The 27,275-nt window shown below is 58.3% G+C and overlaps 1 protein-coding gene and 1 long non-coding RNA gene across 49 annotated transcripts in view; both read left to right on the top strand.

Annotated features, from left to right (window-relative positions):
- The window catches only part of SORCS2 (sortilin related VPS10 domain containing receptor 2), a 507,067-nt gene that overhangs the window by 311,283 nt on the left and 168,509 nt on the right, over nucleotides 1-27,275 (top strand). For 41 of the 48 annotated variants that reach the window (XM_084971438.1, XM_084971437.1, XM_084971436.1 and 38 more), the window contains one exon: nucleotides 16,566-16,665. In XM_084971438.1, coding sequence (XP_084827564.1) covers nucleotides 16,566-16,665 — 100 coding nt within the window. Of the gene's footprint in view, nucleotides 1-16,565; nucleotides 16,773-27,275 lie in introns of all 48 variants that reach the window. The other 7 variants (XM_084971472.1, XM_084971473.1, XM_084971470.1 and 4 more) reach the window with 1 other exon arrangement.
- On the top strand, nucleotides 6,814-10,192 carry LOC146400287 (uncharacterized). Its single transcript, XR_014812139.1, has 2 exons — nucleotides 6,814-6,910; nucleotides 7,988-10,192. It is a non-coding gene; the product is annotated as an uncharacterized LOC146400287 (long non-coding RNA).

Here is a 27,275-nt window from a genome sequence, read left to right as displayed (position 1 = left end):
TAGGATGTGTGGTACAGTTGAAAGTTAGCGTTTAAACATGTTTTTACTATGGGCGAGTGGGGGTTCCAGCCAAGCCTCCTGGTCAGCAGCTGGCAGGACCCTCCCTGGAAGGGGGAGTCCGGCTTCGGCTTGGTTCTAGGGGTGAGGCGTGGATGAAGGGTCGCAGTCTCCATTCATAAGGCCTGAAGTGTAGGGGGTCCACGTGCAGCCCAGCCGGGACTTTGGCCAGAGCCAAGGACTGCAGGCGCCACCTATCTAGTGACCCTGGGCAGGCATCCAGGGGGCTGGGGGTCCCGAGGGAGACAGTCAGGGGTGGCAGGTCCTGCTGGCGGGGTGAGGGGGTGAGATTCCTTAGCCGGGGTGACCCCCCCGTGCCTCCAAGGAGCTGCATCCCAGCCTGTCCACCGCGCATCCCCCCCACCCCCTGCCCCGCACCTGCAGCCTTCCTTCCCCGCCTGGCGCGCCCGCAGCCCTGTGGTTGGAACAATCAATTCTGCGTGCTTGCTGGATGACGCGCCTTCTCTGAGAACGGCTTAGCTCATAATTTTCAAGTGCTCAAAGGCATCTTGTCATTATTTAACTCTCAGATGGGATTCTGAGGAATCGGAGAAATATGTTCTGCCAATTTCCACCCGCTCCAGTTTCCTTGCCTGGAGAGCGAAGTGCATTAAGTTATTACGGGCGCCTGTGGGTGGAGAGGCGGAGTGATGGAGCCGCCTCTGCAGAGAGAGGGCATTGGGAAGGCAGGAAAGGCCGCCGGCTCCCGGCTGTACTGTCGTTTACTGCCGTTCGGGGACTAGTTTGGGCATCATTCATTCACTTTCACTGTTGGCTTGGCTGGGGGCAGAGGACACAGAGGCGAGGGCCCTCGTCTGGCAGCTTTCACAAGGTCACAGGGGGTCGGGGACAGACCCACAACCAGCCAGCTCTAGCTGGTGTCTGAGCCCGAGACCACCCAGTGGCTCCGTGGCCATGTGTGGACTGGGCGCATCTGTGGGGCCCTGACTTATAAGCAGGCTTGCTTCACAGGACAGCGAGGATTTGGAGTCAGTGAAGCAGCCCTTGGGGGAAAGCAAAACTTGACCCTGAATCCCACAGAAGACAAACCACCCCGAGAGGTTAGTGATGGGGCTTCCAGGGCAGGGTGGTGTTGCAGCTGCGCAGGCGGAGGGAAAGCAGACACCAGCCCTCCCCTTTGAGGAGCTGATTCCTGGTGGGAGTCAGATGATAAATCAGCAAAGTGCACATACAATGCCAGGTGCAATAGGTACCACGGACAAAAGTCATGGGGACAAGGGGGCAGAGAGTTGGTGGGAGCAGGAGTTCTCCTTGGCGAGGTGACATTTGGGCAGAGCCCGCTAGGCAGAGTCCGTCCACGTGGGGATCTGGGAAGGAGAAGCACATGTGCAAAGGCCCGGAAACATTTCCTGGGCCGCATGGACCGTGTTTCATTCTGTAAAAGCAAGGACATGGGGCCCCACACAGGAAGCTCCCCAACCAGGGGCAGTCTTGGTGGCCAGAGCCTTTACGGGGGGGGGGGGGGTCAGTCGTGCAGGCTTGTGTCTGACCTTAGTCTCCAGTCCCTGCAGAGGGAAAGCCGGGACCCACTGACCCAGGATCCCCACGAGTCATCACAGTGTTAAGCAGAGACTAATGGCAGCCCAAGGCCTCAGGAAACAAAGATACCCCCCCCCTTTTTTTTTCTTTTTTGGCTGCACCTGCGGTGTATGGAAGTTCCCAGGCCGGAGATCGAATCTGAGCTGCAGCTATGACCTATGCCACAGATACAGCAATGCTGGATCCTTAACCCGCTGTGCCGGCCGGGGGAGCAAACGGACGCCTCCACAGCGAAGCAGCGAGAAACCCCAAAGACACTCTAACAGGCAGACCTGCCAGGGGCTGGGAGATGACCTGCTAGGTGCAGTCAAGGGCCAAACCTTTCTTTGGAATGTGGGTTTTGGACAACCCAACCCTGCTGAGTCGACGCCTGCTTGCCTGGTCACCATACACCCGCTGCTTGCAGGAGGGGTGAGCAGGGGGCAGAGGGGAGGCAGAGGGAGGCCGCATCCCAGGCCGGTTACTATGCTGGGAGGTCCTTGTTTGTCACTTCATTTAACCCTCGTGATGGCCCCAGGTGGCGGACCTGTCCCCTTGTACAGAAGGGACACTTGAGGTCCGGTCAGTTGAGTGTCCCGCTCTAGGTCAGACAGCCTGTCCCCAGGCCCCCTCCACATGAGAAAGACATGGACTGTGGCGACCACGGCGGCTCCCTCGGAATGATGCTGTAACCACGGAGGCGTCTGCAGGAGCTGGGCTCCCAGGAAGATGTGGGTCTCTCCAGGGCTTGCCACCTGCTTGCCAGGGAGAATGCCTGCAGTGGGTAGGGATCCTGCAGGCCCTGCTCCACTGCGTGGCCACTCCCCTTCTCAGGCTGTTGCTGTGCCCCCAGCTTGCTCTCTTCCATGGTGCCTGGTGTGCGGGGTCAGCTGTTTGCCCGGTGGACACAGAGCTGCCTCCTCTGCATGTTGAGAGAACGCCCGGATGCCTGTGCGTCCTGCCGACTCCCCAGGCTCTGGGGGCAGGTGGGCTGCTGCAGGCCAGAGTCTGTGTGGTGCTCCCACATCGCCCACCTGATGCATTCTGAAGAAGCCGCTGGCACTTGAAGGTGCAGGTGGCTCTGGGCTGTCTTGTCTTCTTGACTTTGGCAGCAGTGGGGGGCGATTCTAACACCCGCCCCGCAGCCTCTGCCTGAGACAGCCTGGAGGAGCCTGGAGAGAGAAGCACTGACTTTGGGGCCGGGAGACCTCTGTCAGGGTGGCTCGCTGGGCTGCTCAGCGGCTGTGTGACCTTGCACGAGTGACTGCCCTGCTCTGGTCCTGGGTCCTTTTCCTGGGAGGGGTATGGTCAGAGGTCTGGAGGTCTCGGGGCCCTCTGGGCTCTTACAGTGGGGTTAGGTGCTGAGCGCTTACGTGGGGTGCTGGCAATACCCAGGCCGGTGTCTGGGTGAGAATGGTGTCTTTCACTCACTCCTGCATTCGTTCATGCATCTACCAGCACGCGGGGTGCTGGGCCAGAGAGCCAGCCAGATCCGGTCCTGGCCGTGGACGCGTTCAGGTGGGCGAAGGGAACAGAACAGCCATTTACGCTGGAGCAGGTGTCACAGGGAGCCATGGGCGTGCGGAGAGCAGCAAGGGGATCAGGGGTGGGGGGGTGAGGGGGCGGCTGGGAGGGTCTTTGAGCCTCTCGTGTTCCGTCTTCACGGGCACAGGCTCTGCCATGAGTAAGGGTCTCCTCTCTGAGCCCCACTTCCCCCCCGTGCAGAGCAGGTAGCTGTCAACGCCCCCAGGTGCTTCGCCCTGGGCCAGCTGTCCCCGGAGACACATTGGCAGTTGTTCAGAGGGTCATTTGCGTGATTTGGCAGGAGAGGAAACCAGCATGGGGTGAAGGGACAGAGACCTCTGGGCCTCTGGCGGGCACGTCTGCAGGTTTTAGCAGCTCGGAAAAGAGGCCACGTGGGAGTGAGCCCAGAGCTGCTCCTTCTCCTCCGTGGAAGGCCGCGGCCTCGTCTGTGGTGGATGCCCACGGCGCATGGTGTGGGAGATGGCACATGCCCCTAAGGGACTGGGCTAGGTCCCCCTCCCGCCCCCAGCCCGAGCACCAAAGGGACACCCCCGATTTAGGCGGAGCCTCGGCCTTCTCCCCCGGGTGCGCCGGTCCCCCTGCTGAGTCCCCAGCCACAGGCACACTCACAGGTACAGCTTGATGTCACCCGCTCACACCATCTGTCCTGGGAGCAGCCCCTGGTGAGGACTGGGGGCTCCGTGTGGCCGGGACGGCATTCCGGGGCCCAGCGCCAGGCGGCTGGGGCTCCAGCTCAGCTTCACCTACGACCTCACCTCTCTGTGCCGCAGCCTCTCTTCTGGAAAACGGGCTGGGGCGGCGTCCTTGCCTTGCAGAGGTGTCGGGAGGATTAAGGGAGCTGCCCCTGCAAAGCGCGTGGTCTGGAACAGGGCCTCTGGGGGAACAGCAGCTGTGACTTATTACTGTATTCTTATCGTTGCCACCTGATGTCACAAACAAGTCACAGAGCTCTCGGTTGACTTGTCCCAGGTCCACAGTTAGGAAACGATGGAGGCGTCTGCAAACTCCCACCCGGATCTCGAAACTCCAACCCACGGAGGGTCGTGGGGCCTCCCATGAGGACTGAGAGGCTGGGCGCCGGGAGGAACGGGGGGCAGGTGGGGGAGCTCGAGTCTTCAAGGACACGGGCTGGAGATGCGAATCTGTGGGTTAGTGGCTTCACTCTTCAGTTTTGTCCTTGACTCCACCTCTGCCATGTCTTCCATGACCTTTTCGCCGTTAAAAAGTGCCAGTCAGGGGGACCTCGATTTCATGACTTGAGGCATTTCATTGATGTTTCCTGAGACGGGGAGTGGTGTTTAGTGTGTCTTATTTCCTACTCAGTTTTCCTACTTTGTATTGAAATATTCCTCTGAACATTTAAAAATAGAATTTCCCTCCAGATCACTCATCTCTCATCTGCTTATGTCTCTCCTTTTTTTTTTTTTTTCCTCTTTGGAAATGCTTACTCTACCATTTGGGCTGCTTTAACAGAAACTGGATTTAGTCAACAGTTCCTCAGAAAATCAATTTAGAGTGTCAGGTTCTATAACCCAGAAACTGGCATCCAACATGTCATTTTGTGCCAGGATGCCCCCTCCCAAGAATGAACAAGGACGCTTATTTTTATTTTATTTTATTTTATTTTATTTTACTGGGGAATATTTATTTGTTTATTTAATTTTATTTTTTAAGGACCTTTGTTTATTTATTTATTTTTATTACTCAATGAATTTACAACTACTGGTGTGATAACTTCACTGAATAATAAAAAAAGGACGCTTGTTTTTAAAGTACTGAGTTGTAAGAGTTTCTCAGATCTTTTTTTTTTTTTCAAGATTATTGATTTATTTCCATCTACATTTCAAGTTCCTCAGAAAATCAATTTAGAGTGTCAGGTTCTATAACCCAGAAACTGGCATCCAACATGTTGTCATTTTGTGCCAGGACCCCCCCCTCCCAAGAATGAACAAGGACCCTTATTTTTATTTTATTTTATTTTATTTTATTTTATTTTATTTTATTTTATTTTATTTTATTTTATTTTATTTTATTTTACTGGGGAATATTTATTTATTTAATTTTATTTTTTAAGGACCTTTATTTATTTTTATTACTCAATGAATGTACAACTACTGGTGTGATAACTTCATTGAATAATAAAAAAAGGACGCTTGTTTTTAAAGTACTGAGTTGTAAGAGTTTCTCAGATCTTTTTTTTTTTTCAAGATTATTGATTTATTTCCATCTACATTTCAAGTTTCATTAAACACAGGTTTTCAAATGCATCTCATTCCAGTTTGTACAATTCATTAGTTGATATTGCATAGCGGTAAACGGTCCTTGACCGTAACCAAATTAGTCCTCATTTTAGCTTGAAGGCATCCAGCTCTTCACACTCTTCATCTTCTCCTGCAACACTGTAACGATTTTAGAATACATTTTCTCAAAGCCAAGCAGAGCTGAGAGCTTCATAGAGGCGCCCCACTCCTGGAACTTAACCCAAAGGAAAGCATCCAGGATGTGTTAAAGTTACAGGAAGGCTGATGAAGGCAAAGGGGCTTGTGATAGGAATCACAGAAAAATAGGGGAAAAAAGGAAATTTCCAAAATGTACAACACAGACTAGGTACTTGGGTTTTTTTTAGAAAGGCTCTTAAAAAGTTCATCTGAACCAATGACGCCCCAGTAATGCCACATGCACAGGAGAATATTACACAGCAGACAGGAAATGCTGACCATTCAGCAGTGAAATCAGAACAAAATTTGGGCGCAAGATGTAATTGCAGTGCTAGAAATATGCTCTCCCTGTGGACACGGGCTGGACAGGTATAGAGGGACAAAGGGACCCAGGTGACAGTTAAAGTAGAAGTTTCTTTTTCTTTTTCTTCTTTTTTTGGGGGGATTGTGCCCATGGTCTGCAGAAGTTCCCAGGCCAGGAATTGAACCCGTGCGACAGCAGTGACAACACCAGATCCTTAATTTACTGAGCTGCCCCGGGAACTCTAGAAGCTTCTTTTCTTACTATCGTTGAAGCTGTTTTCTGTTTTTCTTCTTCTGTTATTTTGTACATGATTCCTAGAAGGTGGAGGGTGTGTCAGCACATTGGGAAGGAACTTTATTGTGTGGGGATTGCTAAACTTTAGGAATTTTCCTAAGGATAGCTTCCAGGTCACCAGGGCAGCCTCACCTGGCCCAGCCCCCAACCGGCTTTGATGCCAAGCCTCGTTCTGGCTTCCTGGCTCCCCCTCCCTTGATTCCCACTTTCTTCCCGCTCTTCTGCCCACCCCACCCTGCTGGGAGCTCCTAGCCCCGGCCCTTCCACAGCGGGCAGCTGCTGGGTTGGGAAGCTCTGCGGAGCTGCGATAGCTGGTCTGTAGCCAGTCATTTTGTGTAATTCTTTGTCTCATTCCACCTGGGGGCTTGCAATTTGAAATGACACTTCTGGGTTTAGAGGGGCCTGGCACCCTCCCAAATCAGCTGGTTCCTGGGAGAATGGATGCATCAGGGCACCTTACCCAGGGCAGCGGGGGGAAGAAGTTGTGACTGATCTGTCCCTGGTGGTGATGGGCCTGTCCCCTTTGTAGGATGAGTTTGTCCTTCCCAACAAAATCCAAAGCGACGCACGCTACTCCCCCAGAGGTCCCTCGCCTCCACTGTGTCAGGGTCACCAGACTCACCTTTGCCTTTGCAGGTGTGCCCGCTGAGGGCCGCTAGGAAAGCAGGCACATCGCTGGGCTTAACGAGGCCCGGGTGCCGAGATGGGCAGCAGACGGCTCTGCCCGTGTCAGGTCAGTGCCCAGGGCCCTTCGGGGACACAGGCCTTATTTAGCCCCAGTGGTCGCAACCCAATTCTAAAGATCCCCCAGTTGGGAAAAGAGCCGTTGCAAAAGTCCTAACTGGGGTTATCCTACACCCACCAGAGACAAACCAGCGGGGCCGCGGTGCCCCCTTCCCACCCGTGGGGCTGGGAGCTGGTAGAAGGAGCTCCGGGTGGAGCCCGGGTCTGGCAGAGTCGTGCCTTGTCCTTTATGAGCGGGGCCGGTGATCGCACCTGCTTTCGTCCCAGTTCACGTGTTTGCACCGTGAGAGCCATGGGTTCGAATGGAGATTAGATAAGGTGACCCCCCCCCACCCACCCACCCAGTGTCTTTATCCTGGGCCTGGAGTGGCCTCAGCCCTGGAATTACTTGTGTCTCTTCCGGGCTCCGGGCCGTGGCCGCTTCAGCACCTCTGCCTGGAACTTGGCCTCCACTGCTGCTGGCAGAGCAGCCAGCTTCCTGACCAGCGCCTGGGGCTGATGGTCAGGGGCGCCTCGTGACACACCCCGTCCCTTTGTCCAGTGTCCTCTTCCTCCGCTTCCCTTCTCAGTTCCCGCCCCTCCTCTGGTGGCCTCCCTGGACCCCAAGGCACACGCGTAGAGCCTTTGCCAGGTCCCATGTCCCCCCACACCTCCCTGGCTTCCACGCCCCCCATGCACGTCCCCTGGGTCCCTCAGGGGCCCCCACACTTCCCCTGGGTCCCACTGGGCCCCAGCATGTCCCCCTGGCTCTGAGCACCCTTCTGAGCTCCAGACTCCTCTTTGGCTGCATTTCCAAGGTCCTTTTCTGGTGCTTCGGCCCCACCCCCTTGATCTTGGGCTCCTGGAGGCCACTTTCCTGCCCTGCTTCTCACCACATGTGACAGGGGCCTTGCTCCTTCAGGGGAACCCTGGCACAGCCCAGAACAGGCTCTTGCTTCTCTTCTGCTAAGCTGGCTCTAAGCCCTTTGCTGCTGATCTGTGAGGAGGTCTTGGGGTGGCGGGGGAGCGTCCAGGAGGAGGGGGCCTGGGCAGCACCTGCTGTCTGACCCATGTGGAGTTATTTCAGGATGTGAGCAGCGAGTTCGGTGGCACTGGCACCTTCAGCCGCAGATGCCACTGCCCCCCTGCCACCTTGCACACCATGCCCGGCACAACGCCGCCACAGAACAGGTGCTCGGGAAGGATGTGTTGAAAGGAACGCTTGAGCAGGAGGAATTCACTTAGCGCAGGAACTTTTGAGGAGAACACAGGGGTTCACTGAAACGGACGTGATCCTCACTGCGGGGCAAGGCGAGGCCGTTGGCCAGGAGCCGGCCTGAGCAGCGAGTTGTGTGGGCAGCCTCGCAGGTCATCTGGTCCCAGGTCCATCCCTGGGGTGCTGATAGAGCTGCAGGGGGGCTACTGAGACAGTCTCTGGGACCAGGCCTACCCTGCCCCCTTCATTCTGGAAAGATCCACCAGCGTGCTTCAGAGCACCTAACGCCCCTGGGCACAGAGCATCAGCAGGGCCGTGGCAGGGGTCTCGAAACCACACGTGGAAGGGCTGCTTGGGAGCTCGTGGGATGGACTCGGAGAGGTGGGCGCTGGCACAGTGGTGGCCGTGGGGATGCTGCCCACTGTGAGTTCAAGGCACAGCAAATCTGGGGCCCCTGCTGCCCCCGAGCCCTCCTGGCCGGCCGGGAATACTGCCTGCGCTGGCTGAAGATTGGGCTTGAGTTAAGGAGAAGCCCTAAACCAGGGAGTAAACCCACAGGTCGTCCCAGCAGTGCTGCTGAGCAGGGATGGGCAGCGGTCACTGGCCCAATGCGGACACTCAGACAGCGTTGCCCGCCCGGCTCTGCGAGAGTGAGAGATGCAGCCGAAAGCCCGGACGCGCAGGCTGGGTGCCCGACTGCGTCAACACCTCCAGGGACAGGAGTGCACGCCTGGGGGGACAGCCTGGGCTGGAGCAGAGGGCAGACTTGAGCCTGGACTTCAACCGAGGTCGCTGTGGTTGCCCTGTGATCCTGAGCAAGGCAGGTGTCCCGCTTGAGCCTCGGCTTCCTCACCTGTGAAATGGGAGGGTGTGCTCCTTCCTGGTCCAGCGTGGTCACCCGGACCCAGGGAGCGCACGTGTCTATTAATCCCCCGAGAGGCCTTTCACGTGGGAGGGGACCACGCTCTCAGGCCCTTGCGGCCACTGTCTCCCCCACCACTGTCATCGCACGTGCCCTCGAGGGCAGGCTGAGGTCCCTGCCCTCAGCTCCCCCACCTGGCTGGCGTCCAGCTCCCCGTCTCACGCTCTGACTTCCGCACCAGGTCCTGGAATGTCCTTGAACGCCTGGACCCGCCTGGTGGTGCCCGTTGCTGCCTTATTCTCTCTCTCTCGCTGATCCCGAGAGTGCGGCTCGCCCGCCATCCGGGGCAGCGCATCAGAGCCTCGTCTTCCCAAGTTCCCTGCAGTTGTTGGTTCCTGAGGCCAAGGCTGGCCCCTGGGTGGTGTCTCCCCTTCGCCCCCCGTCCCTTCTCATCTCACATCACAGACTTGGGTGCGGCTGGAGTGTGACCCACGCCCGGCAGGGCAGTCAGCCGGGAAACGTGTCCTAACACACTTTGCCTCTGCTGGTGGGAGAGCCCGGGGTGGGCACCTGCCCAGAGACTGAGGTGGCGTCCTGGCTGTGCCACGGGTCTCCAGGGGACTCCGGACAGGTCCTTTCTGAGCCGGGCCTCGGTGTCCCCACGTGTAAAGTGTAGGTGGTCATTCCCACCCAAGGGCTTTGCACCCTGACGGTGCAGGGCCAGTGCTGGTCCTCAGGATCCTGCCATCAGGGCACAGGAGGCCAGAGAGAGGGCCACACAGACATGGTGTGGCGTAAGTGCCCCTAGGGGACACAGTAGTGGAGGGACCTGCCGCTTGCTTGTCCAGGCTTTTCTCAAGGCCACAGGCTCGCAGGTGGCACCAGCCGCACAGGGGCACCCCCTTTCCCACCTGTGTGGTTTTCCAAGTTTGGGGGAGTAGAGACTTGGGAGGGGGTCTCATTCCCACCCGGGGCAGGGGGCGGGGCAGGCAGAGCTGGACATATGTCGCAGCCAAGGAAATAATCCTAGGGTTTGAAGATGGCTTAATTAAAATCATTTTTAAAAAGTGAATATGTACAGACAGCAATTTAGCAGCCGATTTGCAAACAGCAATTTTCCAACTGCGCTTGGCGTCTGTGGATCTATTTGCCCGATTTGAGAGTCGGTTTGTTTGGTAAAGTTTTAATTTGAATAAATCTAGATTGGATGATCACTCTCTGAGCTGCAGTTGGCGGAACTTGGAGATGGAGTTAAGCGCGGGGGAAGGTTGGGGTGGGAGCGGGGGAAAGCCTGGCCCAGAGGAGGCCCTCGTGAGCCCTGTTTCTTCCCCCCTTCTTCCCTCCCTCTGCCCCCCCTTTCTCTTCCCCCTCCCTCCCCGTCTCCCTTCCACAGTGAGCTCGCAGAAACTTTGTCCTGAGATAAGGGGAGGGGGCGGGGGCCTCTCCCTAAGAGGCAAGTTCAGGGGTCCCTTGCTGGCTGGTGCTCAGACGTCAATCAATCCCATCTGCAAACTTCTATGGGAAGCATGTCCAGAGAGGGGGACCTGCTCTGCTGAGGTCACACAGCCTTCAAGTCGAGTGCTGGTGCACCTCCATAGGACTCCATCAAGCATTAATTGAGTGCCAGCTGTGTGCCTGGCCTGTGGATTCTTGGGTGACCTTGGTATGACCGCTGTCCACACTCCAAGTGGGCAAACTGTACCGACTTTCGGAGGAGGTGGCATTCGCTTCAGGGTGGGTGTCCTGTCTCAGGCTCGGGGATCATAGCAGGGACGTCTGACAGGACTCTTGAGTGTCCCCGGGCACCCCCAGTTTGCCTCCTGAAGGGCCATGCTTATGTTTGGCAGTCCTCAGACACAGGACGAGGCAGGACCACACCACACTCTGTCAATTTCCCTTCCACTCCTTGGAATGAATCTTCAGGATACAGGCAACATCACCGCTAGACTAGTTCCTTCATTTGAATTTCTTTGAGAAACAGGTGGCCTGAGAAATGAGGAGGCGACATAGAGACACTTGCCTGGTCCATGGGAAACGAGGTCTGGCTGGGCAGGAGTGTCCCCAGGGACCAGCCTCGGGGGAACCGGATCCCTTGGGGGGGCCAGGTGACAGGCAGGAAAACCGCAGGTGGAGGGCATGTGACTGTGGTCTTTTCCATTCATGGGGACCTCAGGGGCCCTCTGATGCCTCGAGGGGAAACCCATGCCCAACCCTGAGTGTGTGCCCAGGAGCTCAGCAAACCAGTAGCCACAAGGGGACATGGTCAACCCCCGGATGGCCGGACCCCTTATCCCCGCTAGCCCGACTCCTCAGTGCCTCTCTCCCCACAAGGTCTCAAGGCCCCTCTGACAGGTGCCAGGGTGGGGGGGCCGTGGTCCAGGGGCCCAGGGACAACCTGCTGCTCTGAACTCCCCCATCTTCAAGCCCCCCCCCATCCTGTAGGCTTAGTGGATGCCAATGTGTAGGCCACGCCCTGAGGCTGTCCTGCCTCCCAGCCCCACCTCTCACCTCCCCAACCTGAGCACCGTCTCCCATCCCCCATGTCGCCCGGTCACCCTCTGTCTCCTTCCTCCACCTAACACCTCACCACCCCCAGCACACACCGATTCCACCTCCGGGGCTGGTGTCCTGCCCTTCCTTCTGCTCCTCCCCACTGCCACCCCCTCCATTTCAGTCACCTGTCCCACCCATGGTCACTGCCATTGTCCTAAAATAGTAGTGATGCCAGGCTCCTCCCGCGCTGCTTAGAGACACCGTCCAAGGCTTTTCATAGGGTCCCCCAGCTCATTCGCTGGGACAGCACTTTCCAGACGGGGGGACCCAGACCCTTCCCTACAAGACCCAGCTCACACCCCACAGCCCCAGCCTGTGCCCCACCAGCGAGTCTGGTAGAAACAGGACGCAAGGCACACGGGGATCATCATTAAAGAGCAGAAGCAGGTGCTCTGAAAAGACCTGGAGGGACTTTCACGGCGTGTTACTAAGTGAGAGTCTGAAAAGGCTGCAGTCTGTGTGATTCCAACAGGTCACATTCTGGAAAAGGCAGAGCTATGCGGACAGTTGTGGGGTGGGGCAGGAAGGGAGGACGCGGGGACGGGCAGAGCTCGAGGCATTTAGGGCAGCGTAAGGACTCTGCGTGACGCTATACTCTTGGGCACGTGTCACTGTACCTGTGTCCAAATCATAGGATGTCCAACCCGAAGAGAGACCCTCGTGTGGCCGTAGACTGTGGGTGACAGGGGTGGGTCCGTGTAGGTTCAGTGGCGGAGATGATGCACTTGCGGGGAGGAGCCGAAGGTACACGGGACATTTGCGCATCTTCCTCTATTTTGCCGTGAACCTAAAACTGCTCTCAAAAGTTAACTCTATTCAACTAAAATGTGGCACAAATGAACCTATGTATAGAATAGAAATAGACTCACAGACATGGAGAACAGACTTGCGGTCGCCAAGGGGGCAGGGAGGGAGTGGGATAGACGGGGAGCTTGGGGTTAGCAGGTGCAAACTCTTACATTTAAAGTGGATCAGCAATGAGGCCCTGCTGTACAGCACAGGGAACTATGTCCAGTCTCTTGGGGTAGAATGTGATGGATACTATGAGAAAAAGAATGTATATATATGTATGACTGGGGGAGTTCCCATCATGGCGCAGTGGAGGTGAATCTGACTAGTGACCAGGGGTTCGATCCCTGGTCTTGCTCAGTGGGTTAAGGATCTGGCGTTGCCATGAGCTGTGGTGTAGGTCGCAGATGCAGCTCAGATCCTGCGTTGCTGTGGCCGTGGTGTAGGCCAGTGGCTACAGCTCTGATTGGACCCCTAGCCTGGGAACCTCCATATGCTGTGGGTGTGGCCCTAAAAAAAGGGGATCCTTTAGGAGGGAGTCAGAGGGAGATGGGACACAGGAGCTGTGACAATGGAAGCAGAGATTGGAGGACACGCTTTGAAGATGAAGACGGGCCACTGGAATCTAGAAAAGGCGAAGAGGTGGGCTTTCTCCTGGGGCTTCCAGAAGGTGCGACCCCTTGGTTTTAGCCCCTTGGACCACCTTGGACGTTTGACCTCCAGAACCATATGATAACGAATGTGTCTCGTTTTAAGCCACTAAGTTGGTAGCACCTGGTTACAGCCACTGGAAACTCTTATGCACCTCGTGGTGAAGACCAGCCACCCTCCCTCTCCCCTGGGCTGTCACCCCCTGCCCCAGGATCCCCTCAGGGACGGTGGGAGGTGAAGAGGGTCTGGGCTGGGGGCGATGCAGGTGCTGAGATGGAATGTCAGCCATTTAGGAGGAAGCGTCAGCAGATGGGACGGAGGACGAGCCAGGCGGTGGGGGTGGGGGGCAGCGGAGGTTGGCCCCTGACCCGGGCGATGTGACATCCCCCTCAGCGTCTCCCAGGGTTCTCTGGATGTGTCCACTGGCGCCACTGCTTACCTGGGATTATCTGTCCACTCTCTCCGTCCCACCAGCCAGCCTGTCACCCCCGTGGGGAGAGCGGTGTCCATCCTCCTCTCCACGGGATGGAGTGACCAGCACATAGTAGGTACTCAAGAAACATACGTGGCAGGAATGAATGTGAACAAATAAAGACATTTGAATTCCCAGGCCTAGCGTGACGCTTAAAGCAAAGAAGAGCCGAGCAAAGGTTGAACGAAAGAGTGAATAAAGGAGTGGATGTCCCAGTCTGGCAGGTGGCCTGGACCTTGGGGCTAGTGGACGCGCGTTGTCCTGCAGGGTGAGGAGAGGCTGGCGGCTTGAGAGCTGGTAATGCGGTGGCAGGACTTTACTTTGAACGGATCCCTCCTTCCCTGTCCGGCGGCAAGTGGAGGGGAAGCTGTCCTCAGGGCCTTTGCACCTGCTCTTCCCTCCGCCTGGAATGCTGTGCTTGCACCTCGGCTGCCGTAGCAGAGCACCGCACCCCGGCTGGTTGTAGACAATGGAGGTGGTTGTCCACGGTCTGGAGGCTTCGAGTCCGGGATCCAGGTGTCGGCAGGGCTGGTTCCTTCTGGAGGACCAGGGCGGGGGGGGTCCTGTTCTGTGCTTCTCCCAGCTGCTCCTGGGGGTGGCCAGCAATCTTGGTGCCTTGTTTGTCCCCACCGTCTGTGCCCAGATTTCCTTCTTTGTGCGACACTGGTCGTTGAACTTAGGGCCCATTCTACTCCGGTGTAATCTTGTCTGAATTTAATGACATCCGCAAAGACCCCATTTGCAAGTAAAGGTCACACAGCTTCTGAGTAGATGTGAATTTGGAGGGGACACTACTGAACCCGGGACAGGTGGCTTTCCCACAGCCAGGCACACCCCACTCTCCTTCTCTTCTCAGCCCAGAAGGTACCGTGTGCGAGACAGCGAGCCTCTGCCCCCACTGCCCCCACTCTGTTTATCTTCTTTCCAGCCCTGTCGTTCGGACACGGCTGTACTTTGCTGTACCTGTTTATCACCGTCCCCGCGTGGGCGGCAGGGTCCAGGCCCCCTTGCTCCCTGCAGCAGACCCGCACCTGATGGGTGAGCAAGGTGTGAGCGAGGGTTGGGGGGACAGCAGGGAAGCTGGGTCCTGGGGAGGCGGGGGGCTGGGGCAGGTGCGTGTTGGGGGTGGAGGGAAGAAGGGGACTTGAAGGGTCTTGGAGGCAGAATTAATCCCAATCATGGGTCTTGGAGACGGCGTGTTGGCGTGGGGGTGGGGCGGACGGACCAAAAGCCTTAGAGGTTTCCGGGCTTGGAGCTCCTAAGCGCAGCTGTGTGTTTCCTCGGGGTTCTGGAATTTCCTGGGTCTCTGGGTCGATCCTCTGCTGATGGGCATCTGGCTCCTTCCTTCCCAAAGAAAATCAGTTCTCTGAGGTTCTGAGAGCCAGTGCTTCCCTAACTACACCTCCAGGGTGGGGTGGGGTGGGGGCTGCTTTGGTCCTGCCAGCAGACCCTCCCTGGGGAGGCCAGGGGCAGGCCAGGGTCCTGGGGAATGGGGATGGTCCCCACTGGAGCTCCGTGGGAGTCAGGGGCCAGGGGCTGCTTTCTGTCCTGGCCTGGGGCCTGGGAAGGACCTCGTGACCTGAGGCCTTCGAGGAACCCAACCTCTGGGGACACGGGGCCACTGAGCACCAAGACCACAAACACGGCCCATCTTCCTGGAGCCTCTGCCCTTGAAGAGTTAGGGAGGAGACGTGTTTCCGTGGCAACCACTGAGGGTCTATTACAGAATGGAGCTAAAACACTGCCGGGGGTGGGGGTGGGGGTGGGGGGCGATTAGGCTGAGCGGCTCCAGGCCTCCCCCAGGACCCCAGGCAACACTGGGCAAGCCTGAGACTCCTGGCCTGGCCCAGCCCCTTGGTGGGGCCCCACACCGTGCTGGGGGCTCAGGCCTCCCCCCTCATGCACCTGGGATCAGCAGCCCTCCGCCCTGGAGCTCAGCTCCCTTCAGGCTGCTCTGAGCAGCGATCAGATGGGCGGACAGGCCCGAGAGGTGCCAGCACGGCCGGCCTCAGTAGCCATGGGCTCCCACTCCTGTCCCCGTCCCCACCTCGGGCTGAGTTTCCCGTCGGGTCAGAAGACGGGAAGCCTTGGGGGCATCGGTTCAGGCACAGGTAGAAGGTGCTGCCCAGGCCTGGCCGCAGCCCCCTCTCTGCAGTCACAGCACAGTTTACAAGGAGCGCTGGTCTCAGGGTCAGCAGGACGTTCGTGTCAGCATGAAATGGATCCCGTGTCCTGAGTGCTGGTCGCTTCCAACAGCAGCTGGGAAATTGCCCCTGAAGGCTCCCCTCCCCCACGCTCGGTGGCTGCTCTGGGCCGAGGTTGGCTTCTCAGTCTCTCCAGCAGCCTTCGCGTTGCAGACAGGACAGTGGGCCCATGGGTAGAAGGGCCTGGCCTCAGGTCCTTCTGAGTGGAGCAGGTGCTGATGCCACCGGCTGGCACAGGGATTGGGATCTGATTCCTAGCTGTGCCCGGAGCTCCGCCCCCTGTGGTCCTGCCAGCGCCCGCGGTCGGGGTGGAGGGTGCTGCTCCCTAGAGGGACTCGGGGGCTAGAGAGACGAGCAGACAGGCCGCAGGGCAGCGGGGGTCAGTCTGCAGAGCAAACAGGGTGCCAGCTGTTTGTGGGTGGGCCAGAGCTCACGCCCGGAGCTGGCCACTTCTTAGCTGAGTGATTTCAGGCAGGGGCATATGTCCTCCGGGTCCCCTGGTCATCTGCGAGGTGGACAAACTGACATAACCTGTTGGGGTTTTTGAAGGAATTAAAAAGACAGGAGGACTTAGACGTGCACGGCTGGCACACATGAGACCCTTCTAACCAGTGTGATACGGATACGGCAGAGCAACATGAACTGGGCCCGGCGGGACTGGGGGTGGCAGAGCGAGGGGGCTGCTGGGGAGCGCCTGAGTCCCCATCCCAGCTCCAGGCCTGGTGTGTCCTGCGCATCCCCAAGGGAGCCCCATCTCCTCCCCGGTCACCTGGGATGCGGTGTTCCGGGAAAAGGATACGCACTCGGGTGCCCTGGGTGCCGCGCCCACCCTGGCGCACAGCCCATGGGGGACAAGACGGCTCAATAACTGCACGTGGTGGGGACACGTCACTGACGGCTGTCGTCCTGTTCCCCCAGGTCATCAGACTTCGGCACGACCTACACCAAGCTCACCCTCCAGCCTGGCGTCACCACCGTCATTGACAACTTCTACATCTGCCCGACCAACAAGAGAAAGGTACGCGCCGCCGGGCACCTCGCTCTGCACAGCGGGCACCGAGGCGACCTTGCTCCTTCCTGGGGGAGGCGTTTCCCTCCCAGCTCCGCCTTCATTCAGTTTGATGAGTGAGTTTCAAGGAGCCACTGGGCTTTGGGAGAAGGGCCATCCTGGTGCTTTGTCCTCCTTGCCCTGGCCTGGCAGCTGTCCAGGCACAGCCAGGAGGGGGTGGCCGCTCTGGAGTCCTTGGAAAGCAGTGACGAGCAGCCTCGATCCGCTGCGGGGTTTCTTGTTGACTCGCCTTGGCTCTGGCTTTGCATCTGCGCCTGCCTTTCTGTTGTCTCGGTCTGAGCGTGTCTCCTGACCCTGCCCTCCGCCTGGCTGTGAATCAGGGAACTTTGTCATTTCCAGGCCACTGCCACCCCCGCCAGGTTCCGTCAGAAGGCCCTTTTGCAAAATCCGTGGTTGCCTCCTGGCCACCTCGGGACCCCAGAATGAGGTCAGAGGAAGCCCCCAGGACGGCACCGTCCTGCGCACTTGACTCCATGCGGAAGCAGATCCGTGTCCCAGAAAGGGACTCGGAAAGATCAGGTTCCTCGTGGGAACCAGAATGTAACCACAGAGTCGTGAGGTTGGGGGTTAGAACCCAGAGCTGGCGCTCGCTCCCACGAGGCACCAGTAGGTGCCCTGGCAGTGACTTTAAGGGTGAGGTTGGAGCAGTACAGCCGGGGAGCCCTGGAGACTGACCCGCAGGGGACCCCGATGCCACATGGCTGGATGAGGAGGGCACCAGAGGGTCTGATGGTGACGCTGATGGCAGATTATGGGCTCAGAGGAGTCGGGATGCGCCGAACTTGGCAGGTCCTGCGGGAACAAAGGCCTGCCTGGAGCTTACTGAGCGCGAGGACTGCTGCGCATTGCTGACCACTGGGGCTGTCCAGGTAAACTCAGTGGCACTTTTTAAAGGGATGTCAGCTTTCTAAAGCAGGACTTCTCCCCCACCCACCTCGCCTTGACCTTCGTGGCTGTAAAAACTTCCTGATGGACTGACTAGGAATCCAGAGGTAGGGAGGGCGGCTGGAGTGGGAAGATGGGGGACCTTGCCCGGGACTCTGGTACCTGCCTGGAGGGGAAGGACCTGGGACCAAAGGAAAGAGGCGGCGTGTGGGTTTGGCTGGTGCCTGTGGCTTCCTAGACCCCTCCCGGGGTGATCTCACTCTGTCCACGGGGCCCAAGGAAGGAGGCGTGCTACCCCATTTTCCAGGGCAGAAAATTGAGGCTCAGAGAGGAGACTTATGACCCAATCACACAGCTGGTAGCGGGAGACCCGGCTCTGATCACTCGGCCTCATCTGGGTCCAGAGCTGAGGGGTTTTTGTGGAGGAGAGGAAGCAAATGCGAGAGAATGCCCCCCCCCCCCCAACACCCACAGCATCAGCCCCTCCTGCCCCACCCTCCCCAGCCGTCATCCCACGTCTGGCTCTGTTCCAGCCCAGGCTGATCAGGAGATGGGGTTGGACTCGAACCCTTGTTCTGAGCTTCTCGCCTTCCCTTGAGTGCCGCCCCCACCCTCTGAGGGCAGATTTCTCTTCTTCGGGGGAGCGAGGGGGTCACCCCCAGCAACACCCCCACCCAGGCCGGGGAGCAGCAGCGAGTGCAGAGCGCAGAGGCCTCCATGGGCCAGGAAGGATGCCATCCTGCCTCCCTGCCCCTGTCATCTCCCTCCCAGCATCACTGTGATTCGGATGTGAGACAAGGGAGGGCCACTGGGGGGTCCCCATCACCCCCAGACCCCAGCTAGCAGGGGACACAGGAAGCCATACCACCCGGCTCCTGGCACCCCCCCCCCCAATTTCTGCCTGTCTAGCCAACCCGGTCCTGGGGGCTCCCCCAAGCCACTGTTCATGGCCCCTGCCCTCCGTCACCACCTGTGAGGACCCACAGGTGCCCAGGATGTGACGGTGGCTCCAGCGCCAGCCCCAGAGACTGTGTCCACCTTGGGAAATAAGAAGGCACTGGAGTTCCCATCGTGGTGCAGTGGTTAAAGAATCTGACTAGGAACCATGAGGTTGCAGGTTCGATCCCTGGCCTCGCTTAGTGGGTTAAGGATCCGGCGTTGCCGTGAGCTGTGGTGTAGGTCGCAGACACAGCTTGGATCCTACACTGCTGTGGGTGTGGCGTAGCCTGGTGGCTACAGCTCCAATTAGACCCCTAGCCTGGGAACCTCCACATGCCATGGGAGCAGCCCTAGAAAAGGCAAAAAGACAAAAAAAAAAAAAAAAAAAGAAAGAAAGAAAGAAGAAGGCACGGGTGACGGCAGTCACAGAATGGGGAGTCCCTGCGGCCCCAGCATAAAGGAAGGGCTTCATGCAGAGGCCAGGCCGACAGGTGGGGACAGGCAGACCCTGGTCCTGTGCGAGGCAGCCTCGCTCAGCCTGCGTCCTGCCTCGTAAAGGGCGTGGTTGGGAGGGTTAATGGGATGGTTCATGTAAAGGCGGGGCCCTCAGCAAGGGGGCTGCGAGGTTGGGAAGGGCACGCGGGCAGGTAGAGGGCACCAGGGGCGAGGTGTCAGTGTCGGTCACTGGGACTCAGGCAGGTGGAGGACTAGGGGCTCTGATTCTGGGGTTCAGCAGAGCCACCTCTGCAGGCAGCAGGACAGGGCCACAGGACATATATGCTTCTTTAAAGAAAGATGAGACTCTGACGAGCAATGCCTGAGAGGTTATTTGATAATTTGGACATTTCGCTTGGAAATGTCACTAGGGGTAGGGACTGGGTCTGGTGGGGACCAGTGTCCAGCCCAAGGACTCAGCTGCTGTTAAAATGGAATGAGTGAATGCATGAATGAATGCATGCCACAGGCAGCCGGTGTCCTGCTGAGTGGATGCTATTGCCACACAACCCGCCTGAGACCCAGACTCCCCCTGCACCTGGGAGAACAGGTGCTGAGGGCCTGCAGGTGTGCTGGGTGACAGCCCCCCACCCCACCTGGATGGGGCCTGTGTGCATGGAGCCCAGGGCTCCTTCCTGAGGTCACTGCATTTGTAGGATGGCCTGGGGAACAGCCCCAGGGCTGGTGCACCCTGTCCTCAGTCCAGCTCTGTGATGACCCCCCAGCGAGGGGCATCAGAGAGGTCCCCAGGTGTCTCATCTCTTAATGGGGCGGGGATTGAGGGGAGACTTGGCAGGTAAATGCCCAGACAACCTCGCTCATTACTGCCACTTGAAGAACCACTCCCCAAAGTGTCCCCCTCCCATCCCTGGAACCTGTGAATGTCACCTTCCACCTTATGTTTTCAATGCATGGAGAAGCAAAAAATCCACAGCCACTGTTACAGAAAAAAAAAAAAAAATGACATGAGACCATGTCAAGTAAAGAAGGGGGAGGCAGGGGGCTGATGAAAACAGAGGGGAGATCCCAGGCCACTGGCTGGTCTTCAGACTTCTGAAGGGCCATCCTAGGAGCAGGGAGCAACCCTGGCAGACTGCATGGTGGAGGCTGGATTTTACTCAGCTCCACCTCCTCAGCTATGCACAGCCCTTAGTGCTCAGCCAGCACTCAGGGAATATGCGTGCTGTGGGCTGGACCCTTCAGGGAAAGGTCTTGTTTAATAGGAAGCAGGTATTCCCTAGGAGTTCCCATTGTGGCTCAGCGGATTAAGAACCCGACTAGCATCTGTGAGGATGTGGGTTCAATCCCTGGGTTAAAGGATCTGGTGTTGCTGTGAGCTGTGGTGTAGGTCGCAAATGTGGTTCAGATCTGATGTTGTTGTGGCTTGAGGCGTAGGCTGGTGGCGGCGGCTCCCGTTGAACCCCTAGCCTGGGAACTTCCATATGCTGCGGGTGTAGACCTAAAAAAAAAAAAAGAGTTATTTCCTCCCGTGTTACATTAATTTATTCGCTCATCTATAGTTTCTCAATTCCTAAGGCACCCCCTTCTTTGGGGGATGGGGCATCATCATTTGGGGGTTTGCATCATCGCCTCCTTTGCCCAGATGAGAGAACAGAGGCTCGCAGGAAGTTGGGGGAGCCATCCAGGTCTCCCACTTGGCAGGTGGCAGAGCGGTCCGCAATGTAGTAAACATATTGTATCTCTTTGAACTTGGCCTTGAGCGAGGGTTCGAACAGTTCCGCTAGAGGCCAGAGCACCCTCTGCCACACCCTGAGCTCACTGGGCAGCTGCCGCAAGATTCCCACGAGCCGGTGGGGTTTCCCTGTGTGTGCAGGCCCAGCCCAGCTCAGGGCTGGGGAGCGGGCCTCTCTGCAATGTGCTGGGGCTGGTCCGGGCCCCATCTGACCATGGCTGAGCTGTGTGACTCTGGCAGATCTAGTTCTTCTCCAGGCCTCGGTTTCCCCATCAGGAAGATGAGAAGGTTGAACCAGGGGTTCTCAAAGCCCTTCCAGCTCCAGCATTCTGGCCTCTCCTGGACTCCCAGCGGGGGAGCAGCAGCTGCGGGGCGGGACCCACGTGGGCAGAACCCAGCCCCAGCCCTGTCTACCGCTGCCTTCGAGTCTCCTCTGCAAGAGGGCGGGTTCCACGTGATCTCCCAGCCCCGTCTCAACACCGACCCCCACCCGTTTGGCCGACATGGGTCAGGGCCCTACCATGCGCCGGGCTGCCTGCTCGGTGCTGGAGAGCGAGAACCCTTGGTCCAGTCGCGTAGCTCTCAGATGCAGATCAAGCACCTGCTCTTGCTGGCCGCTGGGATGTGGAGATGCACTGGATAAACAGCGTGAACCTTCTTGAACCTTTGAGGCCCTGCTGGACCCCTGGGAAACTGGATATCTCCTGCTGCATTTTTGTGGGAAGAATGAGCAAAGGGGCCAAAGTCGGCCTCCCGTGGGAGAAGTTTACTCCCCAGAGCGCGCCTGGGTGCACGTGAGCGGGGGATGTCTCCCTCTCCGGTTCCCGGTGATGGATAGGTTTTGCAGGAAGACGTGAATGCTATATTAGGAGTCCATTTAGCAACAATTACAGGCTAAGCAGCACTTTATATCTTCTTAGGAGACCGCTTTGCAATCTGTCCTACAGAATGAATTCCCTTTTATTTTTGTCTCGCCTGTAGGATAATCCGAGCTCCCAGCCTTGACGCCCACAGGCAGGGCATTCTGCTCTTGTCACGGGGTGACCCGAGACCCTGGGGGCCCTGACGAGCCCCAAACATCCCCGGAGGCCTGCCGTGCTGTCGGAATTCCCAGTTTAGCTTTGGATGAGCGGCCTTTCTGACTCGGCCACGAGAACCCCGTGGCGGGGGGCAGGTGTGACAGCACGGCCAGGAGAGGTGGCTGGGGCATGAGACTGCTTTCAGTTGTCATGCTTTATATTAGAAATTCATGGGAATTTTCGCTTTAACTCATGATGCATCAGAGCTGGTTTGAGTACTAAAATCACGTGTGCGTGTGTGCAACACACACGCACACGCTTTCAACAGAAAGTCTCTGTCAACCTGATGACCCAGGAGACGGCGCCTGTGTAAGCATCAGGCCCACCAGCCCTTCCTGGGCACGTGACTCCTAATTTAGAAGCACAGGCTTAGGACAAGGCCTCCCCGAGTTCACCTCTTCATTCATTCTGCTCATGCACCTGAGGTGTTTTGAGAAACTGCCATGTGCCGAGCACTCAGGATGGAAAAACAAAGCTTATTGAAGTCTTGCCTTCGAGAAACTCAGCGTCTCGGAGAGCAAACCTTCGGGAAGAGGCAGCGCTGGTCACGATGGAGAATGGCCAGAGTCTTGGAGGCCCTCATGTATCAGGCTCTGTACTAGGGGCATCACATGCATTACCTGTGATCCTTGTAACGCCTGCAAAGGAAGGACTCAGGCGCCATCGTGCCGTCAGGCCTGAGCCCGGACCCTGGTCTGTCCTCCTGTCACTCTGGGAGGTCCCGCCGTCTCTCTGTTTTCTGGAAATGGGCTTGAGATGCACCTTGAACTTCAGGTGGCAAGTTCGGGGGTGAGAGCTGGCCTCACCTGTATCTCTGGCCTTCCGTAGTCCAGGGACGTGGGCATCCTGTGTGGCACCCTCGCAGGCAATGCTCATGCTCAGGCCGCCTCACTGGACCCTGGCACCTGGGCCTGGATGGGGGCTGCCCCCTGCAGCTGAAATCCCTCGGGGAGCCACCAGGTGCTCCTTCTTGGCATGTGTGCTACTGACAAGAGGGGAGGCTGGGCACCAGCCGTGTCAGTTCTCTGGGGCGAGAGGCAGTGGGTCTTGTTGATTTTCTTTCCTGCTGTCGTTTTTTGATTATCAGGGAGCATTCACGGCGGCCTGTGCTCCTGCATGCTTGCAAATTGAGGTCATGCCCAGTGACGCTCTCTAGGCAAGATGCATGCAGGTCACTGTGGGGCACCCAGGCCTCCCTGGGAACCCCAGGTGGACAGCTCTCCAGGGCAGGACTTGAGGGGTCTCCAGGATGAGATCAGATGTGCTGACTGGCTTTCTTAAAAGTTCCTTTGCTGTGGTGGAAAGACTGGAGTGGACTGAATCTGTGCCTCATCCATCCATCCACCCTTCCGTCCGTCCATCCACCCATCCATCCATCCACCCATACATTCACCCTCCCTCCATCCATCCATCCATCCACCCGTCCACCCACACATGCAGCCATCTGATGGGCGTCTTTGTGGCTTCTCTACCTGTGGGGTCCAGGTGAGCGATGAGGAGGCTGAACCTGGGTGGGCAGGTTCATGGAGGGCAGGGACACGGTCATTCGATGATGCCCCAGCCTTCTGGTGTGAGCAGTAAGTGAATGCAGGTGCTGTTTCCTGAGATGGGGGACCCCAGGGAGGAGCAGACCTTAAGGGGAGCATGAAGAGCCCAGGATGGGGTATGCTGTGTCCATGGGCCCCGGGTCATCCAGAGGTGATGCCCCGGAGGCCCTCAGGGTGGCCAGGCCGGAGTAGGAGACAGGTGAAGGTTGGCGGTACAGAAGAGGCCACGTCTGCCCGTGGCTGTTCTGTTCTGAGGGCTCTCGGGGGTCCCCTCATCCTGGACAGGCCTCACAGGTCTTTCCTGTTCGGGAGCTCTCTGGTCAGCCTCCACAAGCAAGAGGAGGCAGATGGGGTGGGGTATGGATTTGCAGCACCCCCAGCTGTCTGAGAACAAAGCCAGGGCTCCTGAAATTCCCCCACTGTCCCCAGAGAGCACCCCTGGCACAGCCTAGTGCTCGGGCGATGGGGGCCTGTTACCTCCAAGTCAGTTCCAAAAGGTGGGGGCCCCTGCCGGGTGGGAAGGCGAGCCAGAGAGCAGGGGGCCTGGCGGGGGGCTGGGAAGTAGTCCTCGTGCTAAATGGACCTTGGCCTCCAGTCAGCGCTGCTCTCCCTCCCCGCATGCCAGGCGTCCTCTCCTGTCAGGGAGAGAAATGGCTCAGTTGGGCTGGTCGGTGCACAGAGCTTTTGTCTCAGAAATGCAGTGAACCCCTTGAAACTTGGGCTAATGCATAGAAAATGATGCCCTCTTAAAGCCACTGGGTTATTGCGGAAGAGAGAGAGAAAAAGCCCTACTTCTCAGAAAACACGGCTCCCGGGCTCTGGCCTCCAGGGCTCTAAACAGAGGGGAAAGGAGACTCTGGGTTCCCTTTCTCTTCTCCAGATGGTGCGGGTTCTAACTCCCCAAGGGCCGCAAGAATGTAGAAAGACCACCCTGGGGGTCTCAGGGGCCACCCACCTGGGTGTCAGGGACGCTGTTCTCTTCCGCAGGGTCCCAGAGACCACGTGATGCACCTGCCATGCTCTGCTCGGTGGTCTCCGAGTGCACGTGTCCATCCGTCAGGGCTGGACCACGAGGGGGAGAGGGGCCAGGCTGGGGCTGGGGCATTTAAGGGGGAGAGGGGACGCCCAAGGACACAGCAGTTTCCCCAAGGTGGTGACAGTGGTCGTCCTGTTGGAGACAAGAAGACAGGGGCACCCAGAGCGAGGTGCTGGGGTGTCGAGCAGGATTTGAACTGTCTCCCTGCGCCCCCACATCACCCACGCATCTGTCCCCTCTTCTGTCACCACGGGCCCCGGGAGGCCCTGGTGTTTGCAGGCACCTGCCTCCCTCACTTGATCCACAAATTAAAGGCTTTGGCTGGTTCTGTCTTCAGGGCAACCCAGGGCTTCCCTCCTTGGCCCAGGACCACATTTCCCACGTCATAGAGACGTGGGGAGGCGGGCGGTCACCATCGAGCGGAGCTCAGACGCCTCGAGAGGCTAGGGCTTGGTCACCACGTCAGCCAGTGTTGAGCGGATGCTCAACCCAGTGCCCGCCTTCCCCTTGGTCCTGCCCTTTCTCCCCAACCCCAGATGCCTGTGGGAGCTTTCTGAGCTGCCCCTGCCAGAGGGGGCCTGGGGCTGGGGCGCTGCTTCCTCGTCACGTGTGGACCCCTTGCATCCCATCATGGCCCCGTCTCCGTATTGGACGTGGCCTCCCTTGTGGTGATGGAAGCCCTGGCTGGCTCCATACGTAATGGACGGTGCTGCCCTCTGGGTGGGAGAGAAGGTGACGGGATTAGTTCCCTGGTGCCCGAGGGCCGCTGAGGGGACCTACGTGCACAGGGGGACCACACCATGTGGCCCTGAAGGTCAGCGGCTGTGTGCTGAGCAGCCCGTGAAGGAGTGGACGCTGCCTCTGGGTTGAGGACACTGATAGGGGTTTCCTGAAGAATGCGGGTCCCATCTGTTTCCCGTGTCCCTGCTCAGCTCCCCCGTCAAGTCAGAATCGGAGCTTAAGAAAACGGCTCCTGCTCAGCTGTGGCTGCAGCCTGAATTTCATCCCTCTTCCCTTCAAAGGCAGGTGCTCAGAAAATAGTGCCCGACGACGTGTGTGTCTTTGGGCAGTGGGAGCTTTTCTGACGCTCGAAAGACCATAGCCTGGTACAAAGGGCTTCCAGTGAAAGAGATTTCCTCCATCGGGGAAGGCACGGAGCTCCCAGGAGGCCCTTGATAGGTCAAGAGCACCTGTTTCTTTATCCCCCGCCCCCCGACCCCGGCTCTACCCCAACAAGGCTGCCAAATCCACCCCTGCCGTGATGTGTGAGCTGCTCTCCTCTGGGCTTTGATCCGAGGGTGGTGCCACAGCCCCAGGGCACACAAGCAGAAACCCAGGGTCCTAGATCCCCCCAGACCCCACCCTTCGTGGCCTCTTGCCGATGCTCTGGGCCTCTCTCCATCTCCCCTGCCGCCCCCCCACCCCAGCCCCCCTTCCTCTGTCCTGATGTACCCCAGTGGCCGCCTCCCCATCACCGCAGTCCTCCCTAACCTGTGTCCCTCAGCTTCCAGGGCTCAGCTCTGCCCTGGCCTCCTGACCTTCTGGTGCCCTTCGTGTGAAACCCAAGGTGCCCACCTCCCCAGCTGCACCTCGTGCCCCCAGGCCTGTGCCTGCGGGCCTGCCGGCCATCAAAAGCTGCCCGCCTTCCCAGTTCAGGCCCTCCCCTAGGGCAGGTAGGACAGTTGGCACCACCCTGTGCCCTTGCTAAGGTCAAGTAATGGCCCCCAAAGATGTCCACATCCTAATCCTCAGAACCTGTGACCGTGTCACCTTTGTGGCAGAGGGGACCTTGCAGATACGAAGAAGCAAAGAGTCTTGAGATGGGGGATCATCCCGGCCTGTCCCTTGGGTCCACTGTGGTCACAATAATCCTTAGAAGAGCGAGGCAGGAGGATCGGAGGAGGAGAGGGGACAGTGGAAGCAGAAGATGCTGTGCTGCCGGCTTTGAGGATGGAAGGGCCGGGAGCCGAGGATGCAGGGGGCTCCTAGAAGCTGGTGGAGGCCAGGCGTGAGTCTCCTCCAGAGCCTCCAGAAAGGAACCAGCCCTGCCCACCCCTGGACTTGAGCCCGTGACGCTGATTGGGGACTCAGACCTTGAGGGCTATAAGAGAATACGCCTGTGTTGTTTTAAGCCATGGTGTTGTAGTAATTTGCCACGGCAACCACAGGAAACTCGTGAACTACCCCAGGGCCCCAGAGCTGGGAGGGACCTGAGAACACCAGCGTCTGTGCCTGTGGAGCACCAGCCCCCCTCCACTTCCGTGGGGGCTCAGGGCACCCTGCACCTTCTTGGCCCCGTTGCCCTCCAGGGTGAGGGTCGGAGGGCTTCTCCTCAGAATGGAAGGAGCAGGTGCCAGTGGGTGGTGCTGGCTCAGATGGTGGGCATTTAGGGCTGCCCCCGGGGGGCAGGAGGGCGGGGAAGGCGAGGGCTGGGAGGCAGAACTAGGACTTGGGGGACTCTCTGAGCCCCTCTGAGCCTTGTGGGTAAAGTAGGCACCGTTGTAAAGGGGAGTGAGGTGCTTTCCTCGGTGCTGGGTGTGGGGACGGGCCCCAAGCCATTGCTGGCTCCGTGGGCAGTGCTGACACCATCCGTCATTATCCCACCAAAGCCACATGGCAACGCGGGCCACAGGTGTCCACCTCCAGGTGAGCAGCCCGCGGCTCAGAGAGCTGAAGTAACTCTTCGGGGTCCGGGTGGTGCGGGAGGGACAGCGGAACTGGACTCCCGCCTGGATAGGGGTTCTTGCCGTGGCCGCCCAGCCCCCTGGCTCTGTGGAGGGCCCAGGGCACATCCAGGGCACGGCAGAGGGAAACCCGGGCAAAAGGCGTTTTATGCATATTTTCAGCGTTTGTTGCCCAGTTTTGGAAGTTGTGTTCTGTATTTT

Source organism: Sus scrofa, chromosome 8, assembly GCF_054392235.1.
Source record: "Sus scrofa isolate SSC_HxYL_T2T_F1_AM1 chromosome 8, Sscrofa_HxYL_maternal_Yorkshire_Landrace_v2.0, whole genome shotgun sequence".
Lineage (NCBI taxonomy): Eukaryota > Metazoa > Chordata > Mammalia > Artiodactyla > Suidae > Sus > Sus scrofa.
The sequence above is the reverse complement of the archived record's forward strand: the minus strand, read 5'-3'. Positions and strand labels throughout refer to the sequence as shown.